General features: G+C 40.2%; 1 protein-coding gene across 2 annotated transcripts in view; it reads left to right on the top strand.

Annotated features, from left to right (window-relative positions):
* SUSD4 (sushi domain containing 4) overlaps window positions 1-18,293 on the top strand; it is a 75,693-nt gene that overhangs the window by 36,033 nt on the left and 21,367 nt on the right. For both annotated transcript variants that reach the window (XM_074820626.1, XM_074820625.1), the window contains exons 3-4: window positions 9,237-9,449; window positions 16,806-16,985. In XM_074820626.1, coding sequence (XP_074676727.1) covers window positions 9,237-9,449; window positions 16,806-16,985 — 393 coding nt within the window. The remainder of the gene's footprint in view (window positions 1-9,236; window positions 9,450-16,805; window positions 16,986-18,293) is intronic.

An 18,293-nucleotide genomic window follows, 5' to 3' on the forward strand; every position in this document is an offset into this window, starting at 1 on the left:
TCTGAGTATTTGATTCCTTCATCTTATAGAAACAAGGATCTCTGCTGAACAGTGTGACATTTCATTACTTTAGATTTGCTATGATGAATAATATTATATGCTATTGGCCTAGAAGAAAAATTACTATAGTAACTAGCTCATGATTCATTTTTTATGTTTTTTTGCTATATTTCCTAAGGGATGCCTGTCTAGACTAAAAATGTTTAAACTAACTCTTGGTAACGGTAATTAATTTTTTCCAGAGTACTAAAAATATGGGACAGATAAACAACAATACTTAGATACTACTTTTTAAAAACACAGCAGGCCCATAACATTCTTGAAATTATGGGAGTATAGTTTTATTTTATTTGGTGCTTTTTTATTAGTAGCTTTCTGTGTTGTTATTAATCCTCTTTAGTGACCTAAGGCTGGATTCCCACATCGACAATATTGCAACTCTAATGAAATCCTTAGACATAATATATAAAATGTTACATATGAGGATGAAAGTATAAGTGGGGTTGGTTGATTTAAATAAAAGTAATGAGCTCACATTAATTTATACCAGTAAAAAGAAAATCTTTCCATAAGTGATATATTTATATTTTGGTTCTGTACATATTTAATTCCTTATGATGATTCTTATGGGTCACCAGTCAACAAGCACATGTTGGCAAATATCATCTTTATTGCAGTGCCTTATCAGCATATGGAATAGGAGGATGTGTTAGGTATGTGCCCATTTATTGAAGCATATATAGAGTTTAACATGCATTTACTGCATCCTTGTTTTTATTATGTTTAAAAGAGGTTATTTGATTTTTTTTTAATTAGATTGTTTCAGAAACTCATCATCTATGTCAGAGTGTGTCTGCAATTAGAACTCATAGGTACTCAGGGTTCAGGTAAGAATTACGGAACTACCATTTTAAAGAAGAATTATTTTAAAGTAGTTAGAATTACCTGAAGTATAAAAAATATGCATTAAAAAAGTTTATTTAAGCACATTTTATATCTTAAATTCACTTAGAAACATGAAATATTACCTGTAACAAGGAAATTGGAGAAGACAGTCATTCTCACCTGCTTCTTTTTCACAGAATAGAAAAGAAAAACATAGTTTTATACTTTTTTAATTCCTGGTAGAGTTTGCAGCTTTAATAGAACTAGTCATGAAACTGAACTAGCTGAATCAATGGAAATGAAGAAAATATTCACCTTATATTTGCAGAAGGCTGAACAAACTCTGTCTTCAGGTTTTTAGCTATTTCTGCCTAATGATTGATTTGCACTGGACTCAGTTTAGGCCTCAGCATGCAAGTGTTACAATTTTCGATGGCTTTGTTCGAAAACTAAATATCCAGTTTAAATGTTTAGGAACTGGGAGGAGGTTGTGGGATTTCTTGTGTGACAAATTGGCTTTTATTCACCCTGAATCATACCCCAGGATAGCCATGGTAACTTTCTGTAATAAAAACATAGAAGAACGGAGCTCTGTCAGCAGAACCACCAGCAGATTTACTTTCTGCCTTTTGTTTTTCATTTAAGTGATGGGAAGTTCCGAGGATCACCCAGTAGCATACGACATTTCATAAGGGTTCATAAATTATGCAGTCAGACTTGTTGGATTACAAAAGGCTGGAAGCAACAAGTGCATCTTGCATTATAAATGGAATGGTTTATTTACATAGATGACATAGCTATATTAATTGTGATTAAAGGGACAGGCCTGCACTGTTTAAGATGTTAATTAGAAGAAACTGATTTTTGAGAAGGAACAAATGTATCTTTTTAGTTTGCTGTGGGTTTACTGAGGTGCTCTGCAGGTTTACTGAAGTACATCTTCCTTTTCCAGCAATTTTAAGTGGTTTTTCCTCATGCATTAGCCTAATGTCAAGGCAATAAAAGAATCCAGTATCAAGGTTCATATTCAAAATTAAAAATGGTGATCACCTCCATGGGTAGAAAATTCATCTTGTTCCCTGCTGCATGACACTGGTCAAGCGCCAGCTGGAGTGTGCTATCATCCCTGAGTGTTGAACAGTAATTGGACTAACTAATTGAAGCCGTGACCCCTGAAATAGAGATGCTGTTATTACATCTGCAATCATCTATGCAGAGCCCTTGAACCTGCCCTGCTGACGCTGCGGCTCTTCCCCCTTTCTCCCTGGCGAGGCTCCCATGCAGAAGCAGCTCCAGCATGGCTCCTGGAAGACCCCTTTTGCCCTCCATGGGTGCTTTGTCCTGCTTATAGCTCCTCTTGTTCCCTCCCCTGTGCCCACTGTGGAGGGAGCCGCAATCCCGAGGCTTTCCAGGGAGTTGTCAGTTTGATTTAGCACAGAAGTTCCCAGGGAGTTGTCATGCCTGAGTAGGGATTTTAAGGTTGAGACCGTCGCTCCTAGGAGCATCTCTGCATGACTGCTCCTTTCCAAGCACACACTGAGGAGAAGAGAAAGAGGGGTCATGAGCATGGTGGTGGGCAAGATTTGGGATCATGGAAGTCATAATAGGAGGGTGCAAGGGCAGGTGGTGAGTTGGCTTTGGGTGGGTTGAGGTGAAGGAGGATGGAGAGCACAGGTGGGAGGCCAGGGTTGGGGGAGAAGAGGGCATGGAACAGAAAGATAAGAAAAATGGGGAATTACAAATGAGGCAACCTTTCAGCCTTTTGAATCATCAGTTGCCTCTCTTGGAGCCTGTTGCTTTTTGTGCAGGGCTTGCATGTTCATTTTTTATTGCAGATGGGTGATTTTGGTGCTCATGAACTGCATTGCACACCGATTTTCTTATTTTTCTGCTATGACACTTTTGGGTTACATGAAGAATAATGAACTTTAATGGTGCTCTTCATTTTATAGACCAGCTTGTGGCTTAAGCAAAGTACCCAGCCCCTGAGGTCTTATTTGCTGTTCTGTTTCTCCTAAAAAGTGATTTGAACTTCTCCCTCTCTTCCAGTGGCTTGTTAGGCTGCCCTGGATAAGGCTCAGCTGAGTGAGGAGGGATATCCAACAGCTCTGGGAGTTGGGAGTATGTTCTGCAAGGATAGCAAGGAAGGTTGTGATTCATATCTTAAACAGGGCAGGGTTTTACAAAGATGCTGAAGTCTCAGGAAATCTTAAACATTAGTGACCCTTAAAGAATTAAAGAGATTTTAGATTTTAGCAGGCATTTCACTAGTGAAATCAAAGGTTTATAATTTCATTTTACTTCCAAGGCTAGATGCTAATCGAAGCACATCCTTCCTTTTCTTGTTACAGTGGTATGTGGATAGTTCAATTAACATCATCAACAAGGAAGCATGAACAGCCAAGGGCACAAAATTCTGTGCATGTGTGGCTTTCACAGAAACAGGGCGGAAACTCTCAAAGGGATGAAAATTACTTTTCCTTTGTATGAGGCAAGCGAGCCCTCAGCATGTTTGCACTTGTGGCCCTTCTGCTTTAGTCCTAATATGGCTTTATACTAAGAGCTGGCCTAAGATAACCTGCTCCTGCAGTGTTTACAGACTGCTTATAAAATGTGCATGCAGGCAGTCTGATCCTGCCACAATGATCCTGCCACAAACTGCAAAGCCTCTGCCTCCCTCTACCCCCGACAGAGATAGGAATAACTTGATGATTTACTGAACCCAAATGCAGGTGATGCTGTATGAGAAGCCCATTCTCCATCCTACTGAAGAAAAATATTGAAAATATTCTATATCTTTAATATTATTACACATTATATGTCACTTTTCCTTCATTGTGTGTATGTAACAAACTGGAATGAGAGTGATGTCTCTGTTCAAGACTGAGCGCTGCCATTTCTGAGCTAACATGCATCAGCAGTGTGTCAGTGAAATGCTATATAGCAGTTTTAGAGGCAAAGAAGTCCATCAAATCTAGATTAGAAGTCACCTCACCAGCACCATGAATTTACAAGGAGCTGTAAGATATGGAGGTGAGGGAAGAGGGAAGCAAGGAAAACAAAAGAGGAAACTGAGAAAAAGGTGTGAAGGAATAGAGAATGATGGGAAGAGCTGAGGGATTCTTCCTCCTGCCTTTTGTCAGGCATGTCTGAAGTTCAGTTGTGGCTCTCATGATTTCTTGTCATCACAAATATGTAATTTTCCTCTGGCTTCCGATATTTCAAGTTTTTCATCAGGGACATGATGAATCATTGTATGTTTGAGAACTTATAACACAGAATTCTAGAAATACAGTCCATTCAAATGAATTACAATGGTTCGGTTTACACCCCAAGAAGGGCATTGCTTATTTTTTAGTCTTCTGATTAATTTGACATCATTTTTATGTGACTGACAATACCAAGTAATTTAAGTAAAATAGGAATCCGTATAAACTGCTTGTGTTTTATCCAGGTTGAGCATTGCTATTTTCTGATGACCTCATGTTGGTCCAACAGTAGAAATATGGTAAATACCAAAACCAATATATATTCTGTATCATGCAAAACCAGTGCATGTTTTACTGGTGATGATGACCTTATGTACTTATTAACCTTATCAGAAGGTATTATTTTTCATTATATTTTACACAACATCTCTTAAAGGTGCAGTGATACAGAAAGTCTGCAACTTAGACTAAATATTAAGCTATTTTGATTACTGAAATAGTCAGTTCCAGCAGTAATTGTGTAGTCTTTACTTCAGGGATTTGAAGCCATACAATAGTATCCAATAAAGTTGTTCCTAGTGATGCAGTGTTGATTATGATGACGGCTGCTGATCTTACTAAATTTTTACTATATAGGTAACATGAAAATTTACTGTTTTATTTGACAAGTGTGTTGTATAGTTTTTACTAGTAGGTGCTGATGATTCCTCCTTCCCTCTTTGTAACCATGAGAAAAAGTCCAGTAGTCAAAGTAAAATTTCATTCTTCTCCCCAGAGACTCATTGAAGGGTTTGTAAAGAAGTAGAATCCATTGTAGTTCTAAGTTATTTTTTTATCTTATTTGATATACTCTTTCCTGCAGGATAATGCCTTTCTATTATAACTAAAAGATTAGCTTTCCCATTTATGTAACTTTTGTGGTTCTTTCCAAAGACTTACTTTGTGGCTCTGGCTGAAAACTTTTGACTGGTTTTATCAGGTTCTAAAGGGACCAAAGCAAAAGATGTCCTGTCTATAACGTGAGGTTAGTCCTGCCATTATAAAAATACTGTATCACAACTTTGAGTAGCTGCTCTTAAATGCACCACTTTGAAAAAGGAAAGAAACTAAAGATCATGACAAAAAAAGACTTAATTTATCAAGCCCTATTTCATTGAAGACAGGCATTGAGTCATTTTTGGTAAGGTGGAGCTTAACTAGATGAGATTATATGAAAAGGTTTATTATGTGAAGGGTCCAAGTCTGATATCATTAAGGACAACTGGAAAATGGCAATTTTCAGGGATGTTCCAGCATTGTTGTTCTTGAATATTGTACCAGAAGTTTCATACTTAAATTGGAAAAGACTGATGGACTTAGCTCTCAGATAAATAAACTGTCAAAATACTCAGCACACCTCTTGTGTGCACCAGGAGTAACCCTGGTGAAAACCAGAGCAGTTCCTGGCATCTCTAGATTGTAATGACCCCTTCAAAACACCTGCGGTGCATTCTGTGCACTGGGGGTTCCTCAGCACAGCAGCCAGCCTCACTATATGTCCCTTGCACATATCCTTGCCTCCTTCTCAGCCAAAGCACAGGAAGAGGTGGCACAGCACTGGCTTCACTGCTTTGTGCCTGGATCATATACCTCTTCAAAACGAAGCTTCAAAAAGAAGTGACTCCCACTGATTTTAGTAGGACTAAGATTTGGGTCAAGTCTACTGTTGATATCTATGGAGAAAAGATGGGGCTAGGGTTTTGTTTGTTTAGCCTCTATGATCTTACCATGCAATGTTACTGTATTGCATGTGTAACCCACCTAACTGGGTATTCCCTGAGGCATTTTCCTTCTTCCTTGCTTCAGGAACATGCAATGGAAATGCTGCACAGAAGCAGTGATCCTGTGCTGATTCCATGTGTCATCTCTTATTCAGTAGCTGAATAACAGCTGGCTACTGGCTCTCTAGAAACTAGAGGGTACATAATTCAATTTTTCCATGTGTGTTCCAGTTCCTTCTTGGGAATTCCCCTTGGGGATAGATGTGTCTGCTCACAAACTGCACTCGAGAATAAGAACCTAAGAGACCAACTTACTGCAAAATGATCCCTGGGAGGAATGGAAACCTTTGCTTATGAAAGGTCACCAGAAAAGTGGCAGTAGGGTGACAGAATTAGGCTGCACTAGGGAAAATAACATTCTTGCCTTCTATATTGGGTTTTGTGCTGACTGTCCCAAAATCTCTAACTTTGCATATTTAACAATGAAAACTGAGAAATGAGCTTGGCTCTTTTTTTTACCAGGCAAATTTTATGTGACCTCAGGACCTTTCTTTTATCTGTTGTTGCAGAGGCATAGTGTTAGGCAGTTGTGTACTTTTCCCTGATGCAGCTAGTAAGAAAGGATACATATTTCAAGGTGGGTTATAATATTCTTTGCTTGACTGCAAATTCTGAGATTACTGAAGTAACAAAATTGAGCTAAATGTCATGTTATCCCTTGGATTAATGGAAAATAATTAAGATCATCACTGACTTCATTGAAGGATGTGGGTTTGCTGCCTGAAGCATAAGAAGCTTCTTTTTTATCTTCCCTAAAAATGGACAGCCCTTCTCTGTTATTAAGTGTTGCCTACAGTGTGTAATCCCATGAACATAATGACTGTATTTCTCCTTGTTCATCATGTTAGCAAATGATAGAGAGTCTTGGGCAATTTGCACTGGAGGTCTTGAGCCACGCGACAGATGAGCGGGCGTGAAGTTCAGAGATTTGTTTGACTTGGCTACTGCACTGACACTTCAGTTCCCATGCATCGCTACAGGCTGGGGGAGGTGTGGCTGGAGAGCTGTCTGGAAGAGAAGGATCTGGGGGTTCTAACTGACAAGCAGCTGAACATGAGCCGGCAGTGTGTCCAGGTGGCCAAGAAAGCCAACGGCATCCTGGCTTGTATTAGAAATAGTGTGACCAGCAGAAGTAGGGAGGTGATAGTCCCCCTGTACTCTGCACTGGTGAGGCCACACCTGGAGTGTTGTGTCCAGTTCTGGGCACCTCAATACGAGAGGGATATCGAGGTGCTGGAGCGAGTGCAGAGGAGGGCAACGAAGCTGGTGAAGGGCCTGGAGAACAAATCCTATGAGGAGAGATTGAGGGAGCTGGGACTGTTTAGTTTGAGGAAGAGAAGGCTGAGGGGAGACCTCATCACTCTCTACAGCTACCTGAAAGGACATTGTAGAGAGGTTGGTGCTGGTCTCTTCTCACAGGTGATTAGTGACAGAACAAGAGGGAATGGATTTAAACTGCAACAGGGAAGGTTTAGACTGGACATTAGGAAAAATTATTTACAGAAAGAGTGGTCAGACAGTGGAATAGGCTGCCCAGGGAGGTGGTGGAGTCACCATCCCTGGATGTGTTTAAGGGTCGTTTAGATGAGATGCTGGGGGATATGGTGTAGGGGAGAACTTTGTAGAGTAGGGCTGATGGTTGGACTCGATGATCCAAAGGGTCTTTTCCAACCTGAATGATTCTATGATAAACTTCACTGGGTGGAGGAGTAAAACCACATAGGAGCAAATGGTCTGCTGCTCTTGTGCTACTTCAGCAAACGGAGGAGACACTAGTGAATCCTCTTTAGGTGAAGTGCCCTGGGTATCAGAGGTCTGCAGAGGGGCAGAGGCTGGGTGTAGGTGGTGGCTCTCTCCAGCACGCATGACACATAATTATTCGGGCTGGGTTCTGGCCCGTCAGGTCACCTTCTGGACATTGTAGCTTTGTGGGAGAGTTCAGTGCAGTGACTTGGACTCACATAAAATCAGCCATGTATGGAGTCAGGAAAATGCAATCCTCTCTGGTGACCCAATGGTGTTCCCTGCCTCTGCTAGTGCAGGCAGGTAGTTGGACATACAACACAGTGACTTGGCTTGTGCTTCGTGTATTCTCCACTAGCAGCCTTCAGCCAGGTAGCTGAAGGGAGAAATTCAGTGTTCAAATGCGAGAGCCTTTTACCACCTTCAGTGCTCTCCATTTGGCTGCCACAGTGTCACACCAAGCCCTTCGGTGGACGGAATGATTTGGCCTCCTGAAACGGAGATTTATTTTGAAAAGTCTTCTACTGTAATATCTTCAACATCTCTGACTGTACCATGGAGGCACTTCATCCTTATCATGAAGGAAGTAGCTGAGGCTCTCTGATACTATTCTTTTAAAATCAAAACATTAAAGCTACAATGCAATGATTTTCAAATTTTCCAGGCATCCCTCCCACTGGCATTAATTGCCCCCCTGCTGTTCCTGTTGCAAAGCTATTTGCTCTTTCAGTATGCAGTACTTGTTCAGTGCTGCACTAAACCTTTGTTGCTTTGCAGTAAAAAACGCTTCAGTTTATGCAAATGACATTGAAATGAGTTTGATAAAGTGATAAACAGTCACATTTTATGATTGCAACTTTTGGGTTTTTGTTTGTTATTTTACAGTTAATTTTGTGGAAGTTAAAGGCTTTACAAACTCCCTTCTGGCATCCATGCAGTAATACAGTGCTCCCATAACAGCATTTTAAGAATTTGGTAGGGCCACCAAGCCAACACGGTAGGGGGATCACATACATCCAACATCACAGTGTCCCTTTTCCCTGTGGTAGGGCTCCCTCCCACCTCGAAATCTCTTTGTACCTAGCAGCTCATCTTCTGTTGTGGTTACTATGTCTTTGGATGGCTCCTAGGTTTCATGCCCTTTTCTTTAATTCCTCTTCCTTTCTGCTTCTGACACATTATTATTCTTTCCAGTGACAGTACCAGACCTCCAAAATCCCATAGTCCCCAAGAGTAATTAGACATACGTTACTGTGCAATTCCTACTGGTAGATTGGCTCAAGTGCTTTATTTTTATCCAGGTCAGCTGCTGAGGAGTGTGGTTGACGTTGCTTCCTCAGTAGCTGCACGACAAGATGGGAGTATTTCTGTCACCTGAGTATTTCTGCTGTAGCTGGAGGGTTGTCCTCTCCCGAGTTCGGAGTACCCAGTACACAAGTAGGGTTGCTAGTGGTCATTAATGGAAGATACGAGGCCCCCATTAAGATTAAATATCAAATGGAAAAACCTAGAAAAAGTGTGACTATGGCTGCATGTGGACTAAATGAACACAGTTTGATTCTGTCTTTGTCTGACATAGGGTTTGATGACCTACACGCTTGTGCTGATCCTGGAGCTCCTGAACATGGATACAAGACACCCAATGCAGGTGTTTTCTTTGAAAGTGTGGTAGTCCGGTTTCATTGTCAAGAAGGATACAGGCTTAATGGTACTTCAAAAAAACTTTGTGTGAGACACTTTAATGGCTCCCTGAGCTGGAAACCAAGTGATAAACCTGTGTGCCTACAAGAAGGTAAGTTACTTTTCTTAAAGCGATTCACCAGCGTCATTTTTTTCTCACTTGTCCATGTACCATGTCTGTGTGTCTCGGTACAAAACACAAAAGATTGGAGTCCATTTCACTGTGTCTCATTTGACACATACTTGAGTTTCCTATCCATCCCATCCATAATCCCCATTTGTCAGTTAAATTTATACCGTGAGAGGCTGTGTGTGTGCACGCATGCATGTGTTGAAAGGGACATAAAGAAATCTGAAGAAAAAAGATAAAACATTCCTCCTTTTAACTAGTTACAAATTGATGCAGAGAGAAAAAACAACCTCCGGTATGTGTAAACTGTAACAATTTATTAAAGCTGCCCACTTAATACTCCTTTCTGCAATATATTACTAATCAGGACTTTTAAACAATTCTTGTTTATGACAGGCATGACTCAAGTAGGACAATCAAATACGCATGGACTGCAGAAGTTTAAAGTCTCAGTAGAAGTTTACTTTGAGATAATTCAGACTACTATGACATGAACGGATTTATTTTTATTGTATTACATTTTTGAAATTGGATTTGGTTTTAAATAATTAGGACGGTAAATTACTTTCTTCTTCTAGGAGTTAGATAGAGCAGGATTAATTTGAATATCATAACTGTAAATTTTGGCCAAAATACATCCAAGCATCACAAACAATTTATTTCACCAAGTATATTAAAGATATAACTTGTACTTTTTGTTGATTTATTTTTGGTCAACATAGCTATTAAAATCAACAGGCATGAAAAGTATTAATTAAATCAAGTGTGTACATTTTAGTGTCGTGACTTCTCCACTGAAGTCATTAGCCATCGCCTTGTTGTCTTCAAGGTAGAACAAGATAAATTCTATTTCAGAATGCCTTCCATCTTTTAAAATCAGATAATTATATGGACTGCATTCAAAAGTAGTGAAAGACTTATGTGGCTCATAAACACACTTACTACATAGGATCATGCATCACTCTGCGTGTATAAAAATTGCAAGTACTTGTTTATGCTGATGGGTGGATGGGTGTGAGAATCCTGTGTCGGGACAGGAGTGCATGAAGGGACATGCCACAACAGGAGCAAGCAGGCCCTGGGAGTGCCATGCTCAGGAGGTGCACGTGAAGGGAACAACCCTAAACAGTGGTCTGTGTGGAAGTGGTGCATGAGATACTGGAAAGAGTAGCCTGAGGCAGCTGGTAAGTAGTCCGAGGTTTTTCAGGTAGCTGCCCTGTTGGCAGGAGAGGTCTTGGCAAAATACAGGCTCCTGGACATGTGTGAGGCCACAGGCTACAGAGCTGTGAAGGGCACAGTTGTGAGCTGTCTCATGGTATGCACTGAGACCACAGCTGATGTGTAGAATGTCAAGGCCATAGGGCCAGTAACACCTGGTCATAATGGTGGCATGGGTCAGCTTCAAAGAAACAACATGATGCCTTTAAAAATAATGCATGTGTGAAAATCATGCCCTCTTCTGTAACAGCCCCCTTTCATAAACGCCCTGTCTCATGGTTATTTAAGAAAAAATACATGTAGATTGACAGCAGCATATGTCTAAACTGGGTATTTGAACAACCAGAAAAGGCTATAATGCTTGGAAAATCTGTTTTCTTAACCACTACAGGTAGCTTCTAGGAATTTCGATGTGCATCTTTGATGCGCACCTGTATCATCCACTGCAGTTGTTAAAATAAGCATTAACATCTTTCACTGAATATTCAAATGTCCTCCCAAGCCCCCCAGTCCAGTGGAAGTCTGTGGAGGAAGTTTCTGACCACAATGCCAGCAACAGCAAAACTTCCACTGGTATCAGTGTGATCAACACTTGAGCCAGGTGTTTTCAAAAAAGAAAGAAATTGGAAGATGAGAATGTGATGGATGATGTGACAACAGTTGCTAAAGAGATAATCATTACTCTACAGCACAGAGCATTTAAAAAGGATTGCTAGCCAATGTTCTGATCAAGCAAAGCACTTAAGCTTGAGCATAACTGTAATTATGTGATTAGTCTTGTTAAAGTTCTGTGCTCAAAATTAGGCATACACAAAAATGCTTTTTATTATTGGGACTGAAGAGTAGGACCCTGATTTAGGATTTAGTGAAGCAAGTGCTTAAGTACTTTCCTGATTAATGGTATAATAATACCTCAGGTATTATTAAAACAAGCCTAGGGTTTAGCAATAGGAAAAAAAAATAGATGACAGAATTAATTTTTCTTTCCAATGCACAATACAACCACTGATTCAGAAGAAATACTAAGCAAAGGTTCAGTGGCAATCCATGAGACCTAAGCATCTGCTTAAGTGCTTTTTAAAGTGATCCTTTTGTGTATTGGGAGCAGAATCATGAGCGAGGGGCACAACAGGGAGGTAGGCTGTGTAGGAACATGGCACATCTGGAGGACAGTTAAGGAGAAATTATAACAGGGTTTGTAATTCTCAGCTGTCTAATGACATACATAAAAGACCTCATTGCAGAAATTCTGTAATGACATATAAAAAGAAATTTGAAATTTGTAGCAAGTACTGGAGAAGTAAGAAGTTAATGTTTTACCATTCATCATTAGCTATCACAAGGCAAAATAAACTTTATGTTGCATTTACCCATTTAAGGCAGGGGCTGGCTGCCACGTGTGCTATGGTATGCTATACACGCCTCTCATCCCAGTATATGTAAATGTCAGATATTGCCAGCTGAGCTTGAGCCGTAAAAACATTCAATACATTGGAGTTCATTTTAACTTAATCTCAGGAGTTTGGATTCAACTAAGGGTGGTTACATATCATTTTATGTCTACGTTATGCACATTTAATTGTTGTTACGTGTTTACTAGAACAATCTCCAATCACAAACAAATGCTATTTACTAAAGGAAGTAAAGCAACCTGTTTCAGAATGTAATTGATTTTAAAACTAATTCATTTGCCTGAAGCTCTTCATCTAATCAATTTGATTTTATAGGTCTGTCATCTCTTGTTAAGAGGCAGGAGATTCTAAGTGTCAGCACGAGAATTAAGTTGCATGACCAGGTGCCCAATAAATGCCCTGTCAAAAATCTATGTGCTTAGAGTTACGTTGTCATGTTGATCTACTGCATGTTGTGACTGTAACTTCCACCAATTCTAATACAGTTATGCACATAAATACCAAAGCTCTAAGGTAGGAATTTTGTATTTACTGTTTAAGAGCAGTATGTCATGTTGTTCACACTTTAATCTAATCTTCTCCCACTGTGATAATGTGGCTGCTGAGACTGTTACCCTACTTGGAACAAACGCTACCTCTTTGCTATGAGATTGAATCTAAATTTACAGTCTACATGGAGATGGCAACCAAGCGAAGAGCTGTGCCCTTCTCTCCCAGTGCTTCTGCAGGCAGACGCCTTCGAGATGTCCTCCGTGCCTTGTTCTCCTGCTGACAGGGATAATAAACCTGCAGTGAAAGTAGTGGACTAGTACATAGTTTGGCTACAGTTTTCCTGTATGACATTAGCACTCATTTCTCTTTGCTCTTGTCTCTGCATCTGTGAGATGACTGAAATATTTTTATTTCTCCATCTCTTATCTGTCCTACCCAGTGTTTGCTGATTCTTAAACCTGGTTACAAACACTGTATGAATTTTGCAACCTGTGCTTAGCACAATGGCCACAGATCTTAGGTGAAGTCTCTGTGCACTGTTGTAATACAAACAAAGACAATAAAGCGAAAGTGTTTTTTAATATGCACTGAAATACTGTGTTTGCCATCCACAGAACTATCCTACTAACACAGTACTATGGATTTAACACTAGTGAAAAAAACAGGTGATACTGATCTTAAATATTTGCTTTTAAAAGGACGGAGTCCAGAAGAGCTGTCCCTGCATTCAACTGATTCTTCATGATGTTCCTTTTACCCTTTCTCCCTGTTCCTTTCTGTTCCAGCCTGTCGGTGTTGTGGTTAGATATAGTCAAGGCTAATTCAGACACTGCTCCACAGTGAGATACACAGGAGCACTGGACCTCTGCATTTGAGTTTACATACAGACTAGTAAACAAAACAGTGCCAGAGCATGGGCCAGGGCACTGCTCTGCAACTGCACATACTGTTACAGTATTAGAAAGGTCCCTGACATGTTTTTTGCCAATGCCAAGCAGTAATCCCCAAGCAATTCCTACAAGCACCTTCTGGATTGTCATGGACCAGGGACAGTTTTTGGAGGGTAAGAGTTCGACTGCAATAGACACAAGCCATACCAAGGCAGCTGGTACCCGTGGATGGTGTGGTTATCTCCATAGTGTCTAGGTCATGCCTCCCTTATGAGTTGCCTTTATGGTCCAGGTGGTCCTCCTTCCCCATGGGCTGGAACAAACAGTTTTGAGAGATGATGCATGATTTGCACATAAACTAAAGCACTATAACTATAGTGTTTAACAAATTTTACTCTTCAGACCAATTTTCCTGTGATGGAGGACACACTTGGTTTGCTAAAGCCAAGAACTCCTCATGTACAAAGCTGCATCTTCATGAAGGTTAGGTCAAGATGAGCCCTTGCACCTGGCAGGCTGTCAGGCCTGCTGGCTGCACCCCACCTCTTTGTGCTTCTGCAAGATAAGAAATGTGTTCTTTTGGCTGTCCCATTTTAATATTCACATGGTTGATATAAGCAGATTGTGTAAAACTGCCAGAAAGGAGTGTAAGTCATAGCCGTTGCTGTTCCATGCTGGTTAAAGACCATGTATTCCCTTAAATGGTTTAGCAGCTTCCACAGATTTGCTGAAAAGTACTTAGAATAAAGCAGTTTATTTTCTAGGACAGGACATTTTAAAATCCAGTCACTTATTCTCAGCTTTTCCAAGCAGAATTTGTGCCAGCTAATGCAGTTGTTTGTGGAGAGGCGGCTACTGCAATTTATGCCTGACTAAGTGCTAAACAATACAAAATCAGCCAGTGGGAAAGCATTTGCTCGCAAGGCATCAGCAAAAAGAGCTGTAATACTGTGGTCCATTGGTCTTGCATTTAGCTGGGGCTTATAATAGACCTGTTATCAAAGTCAGCCAGGATGTTGTAGGTGAAGGATGGAACAGTGAGCAACTTATCACTGTTCTCTGCCAACATCTAGCCGATTAAAATGATTCGATCTATAGCTGTTACTTGGAATAATGGGCACGAAGTCGCTGTAATAGATCATTGTTACAGAATCAATTTCCCCCGCTTTGAAAGTGAAATCTCATATTTTACTGCAGTGTATGTATACACACCTCTTTTATTTGTATAGCAACAGAAAGCTGTTATGCCAAGAGAGTGAGCTGTTCATTGACATTATCTTCTGGCATCCATCTCCAACCTCCTCCTGCATGGCCATGGAGCAGGATCCCCATCTATCTCATCCCATCCTCAGGGGTGCCCAGGGCAGCCTCTTCTCTTCATGACAGCATTCAAGGCTTAGCATCAGGCATTTCTTATGGGGCATCCTGTGCTGTCTCCTTTGCTGATTAACTTGTCAGAGAGAGAGAGAAAAAATGGTCCAGTTTTTGAAGGTGATGTCTGCATCCTCAGCCCAGTGCATTTTTATAACCTTCTGTTAGGGTACATATCCTCTCAGTCTTGGGCATTTATAAATTAATAAATTATAATAAAACGTCTTGCTGCAGGTTCTCGGACCACCTGGCAGACACCCAGCCCTTCCTGTTACAGGCAGCAGGAGGTACCTGCTGCAGCAGCCAAGGAGCTAAAAGTAACAAGATAAATGGAAAAATTTTTGACTAGTATGTCCAGACCCCATACTAAAAGTTAGCTAAGTACGTGTTTTAGAAAACATTCCTATAATGGGAAGGTACAAAGGAAAATATGTTTTAACTGGGGAAGTAATGCTCTTCAACTTCACATTAGTAAAATTTAGTGATGGAGTCTCAGAGTAATAGATCCCCTAGTTTGCCTAAATAAATAAATACATTATGAAATGCATTTGCTCTTAGTAGTTTGCGTGAGCTATGCTAAATGACAGTTTATCTTGCTTCTAGTTGTACTTCTAAGCAAACAAGCAAGCTGCTGCTATTGCTTTACTTTGTGCATGCTACAATTAATTGCTAAATACACATTTAGAGCTGCCTCTTCCTCTTTAGCAAAAATTAACCATGAAAATGGCAGAAACTTTCTCTTTTATGCAAGTCTCAAGGGACTTCTGAAATGTCGTCTTTTTTATAAACATTGCATTCCTAAATGAAGTCAATTGTCTCTTGTGGTAGAAGTGTTGGGAAAAAAAACCCAACATAATCCAGGCTTATAATATTTTTACTCTCTTGCTTTTATTTGAAATACTTTTTAGGTTTTGATGCCTGGAAACTTTTATTACCATTTCTGTCATGGATTGACTGCTGGCAGACAAACATAATTTTGATTATATTTTCCCAATACTTAATCTTTTCCTCTCTTCTGTTTAATCTCACTTTGCATTTATGAGGAGGATGAACTTTGAGTCACCTGGATTATTCCTTCATATCCTCTTGGCTTGTCTCTTAATTATTCAGTATTAGCAGAGGGATTTTTACCCTGCCTCACCCCTTCCTTCCACTTTCCACAACATCTTTCATTTTTTTAGTCTTCTGGGGTTTATTTTATATTTTGGTGTCTTTGGCCCCAGTATATACAGTGAGAGGACTGTCCTATACATGTATCACGGATAGGTAATAGAGCCCATGCCTGTGTATCACTAGAGGTCTGCAGTCATTTCCCTTGTTGAGTGTCTTCTACAAGCACTTGAGATGCTGCTCAGGGCCTTAGGAATCAGGCCCTCTAAAGGCATATGAATTCAGGCACATAAAATTACCTGATTTAAAACAGAATCAATGAGATGGGAGTGAAGACATTCCCATAACAAACTCTGTGGAATGGATCTGGATAAACCCTTGTAAATGTACCTGATTTTCATCTGTCTCTCTGCTAAAACTGCAGTTTTTCTGTGTTCCTCATCCCATATCTGTATTTTATCTTTTCTTTTGTCCTGTCCTTAGTGCTGTCAAAGAGTCTGCCTTCTCGTGGGACTTTGGAATAGTTAGACTGTGCAGTGTAGTTTGCACACATGATGAATGGAAGGGCAAAATTAAAAAGTCTTCTTAAACGCTTTTAATTTTGTTTGTTTAAAAAAGTCTGGGGGAATGATCCATTATTGTAGCACATCAGCTTCTACTACAGTGCTATGGACTTTGTAACTGATGGTTACCTATGGAAAGGACATATTTACTGAAATGCATGTATTTTCCAAACAGTTTAAGCAGAGCACTTAGATTAACTGATAACTTTTGCTTAAGAACTTGATTATCGAATAGTTAGCCATGTTTTTTTAATTAAGTTACTATTTTTTTTTTTCATGAAGTCACAGATTGCCTTGTTCCACATGTTGAAGATGCAGAGATTCATAACAAGACATACAGGACTGGCGATAAGTTAATAATCAGCTGTCATGAAGGATTCCAGATCCGTTACCCTGACTTAGACAACATGGTTTCAATATGTCAAGACGATGGAACATGGGATAATCTGCCCATTTGTCAAGGTTTAGTACACCAGCACATCCTGTTTTATAGCTCATGCACCTTGTGATAGTTTGCCAATATTTTTTTCTACAGTTGTAAGGATGTCAGTGATCTGATAAGCTCTACTGTACAGTATTTGAATAGTGCTGCTGCTAAGATTTTTTTGATTTCTCTTCCCTGTTGCTTACTGCAGGAAAGAAGATGCCACTTTCTGAACATACCCACACTTAAAATGCTACTTTAAATATTGCTTTTTTGTTTGCTAGTCTAAAATCTGACACAGATGCATTGCATTTAAAAAAAAAAAAATCAGGGTTAAATCAATCAGAAGTTCAGCAAAAGATCTGATGGGCAATTGACATTTTTGCACCAATTAATTTCTGGAAAGATTTAAGCTTCTAGCTGCAATTTACCTTTCCTTCCCTTGTGCAGCGGGCAGGGGTAGAGGAGAGAAGCTGGAACCTGTTCTTCTATCAGAGTTTTCAGCAGAGTTGTTGATCACATTCACAGTCTGTTAAACCATAGGTATTGACTGAAAATTCAGGGTATTCACAGGAATGATTTTGGCCAGAAAAGCCATTAGCTGTAGAACTAGTAATATTAGTAGCATGGGATCCCAGCTTCGCTCAGACTGCGAGAAATGGCTGGGGGTAAGCCAGCTTTAGTGAATGGAAATTCTGTAACCCTGGGCTGCTATTACCTTTACATTTCTAACATGCATGTTTTAGTACCATTGACTTGTTTTTAACCAATTCACATCTTGGTAAGAAGCTTGACCAGCTGAACGGCATAGCAAGATTTTAACTGCCTGTGCTAAGACGACTGGGTTAGTATTAACTTTCCTCAAACCCGTATGTTGTCTCCTAAAGCTGACAGGTCTCTGTAGGCACTTAATTACACCATCACATCAATTTGCAGAGTCGGGGCAGGCAGACAGGGGAGCTGGGACATTCTTAGGAGTGACAGTGGCAGGGTGAATCATGAAAGTCGGGGCTTGGCGTTTCTGCTGTAAAGTGATGAGTTTGGTGGGCACCAGAGTCAGAAGTTACAGGGGCTTAGTTCTCATGGGTCTCCACAGCTAGGACCCTCAGTTTGGGCACATCAAACTGTCTCCCAAGGTCTTCTCTTAGACTATGGCACAGACATGTAGAAATTTAGGCACATTACAGGGCTAGCTCAGTGTTTTAGATGCACACATTGTATCTGAATAGGGCTAAAAGAAAAGGAGAGTTTGTACAAACCCATAAAAAAATGGACACTAGTTTTGGGGTATCTTATCAGCAATGGCATCATGTGTGGCAGCATGAAGTATACAGCCTATTTTTGAG

Source organism: Strix aluco, chromosome 3, assembly GCF_031877795.1.
Source record: "Strix aluco isolate bStrAlu1 chromosome 3, bStrAlu1.hap1, whole genome shotgun sequence".
In the NCBI taxonomy this organism is placed as follows: Eukaryota; Metazoa; Chordata; class Aves; order Strigiformes; family Strigidae; genus Strix; species Strix aluco.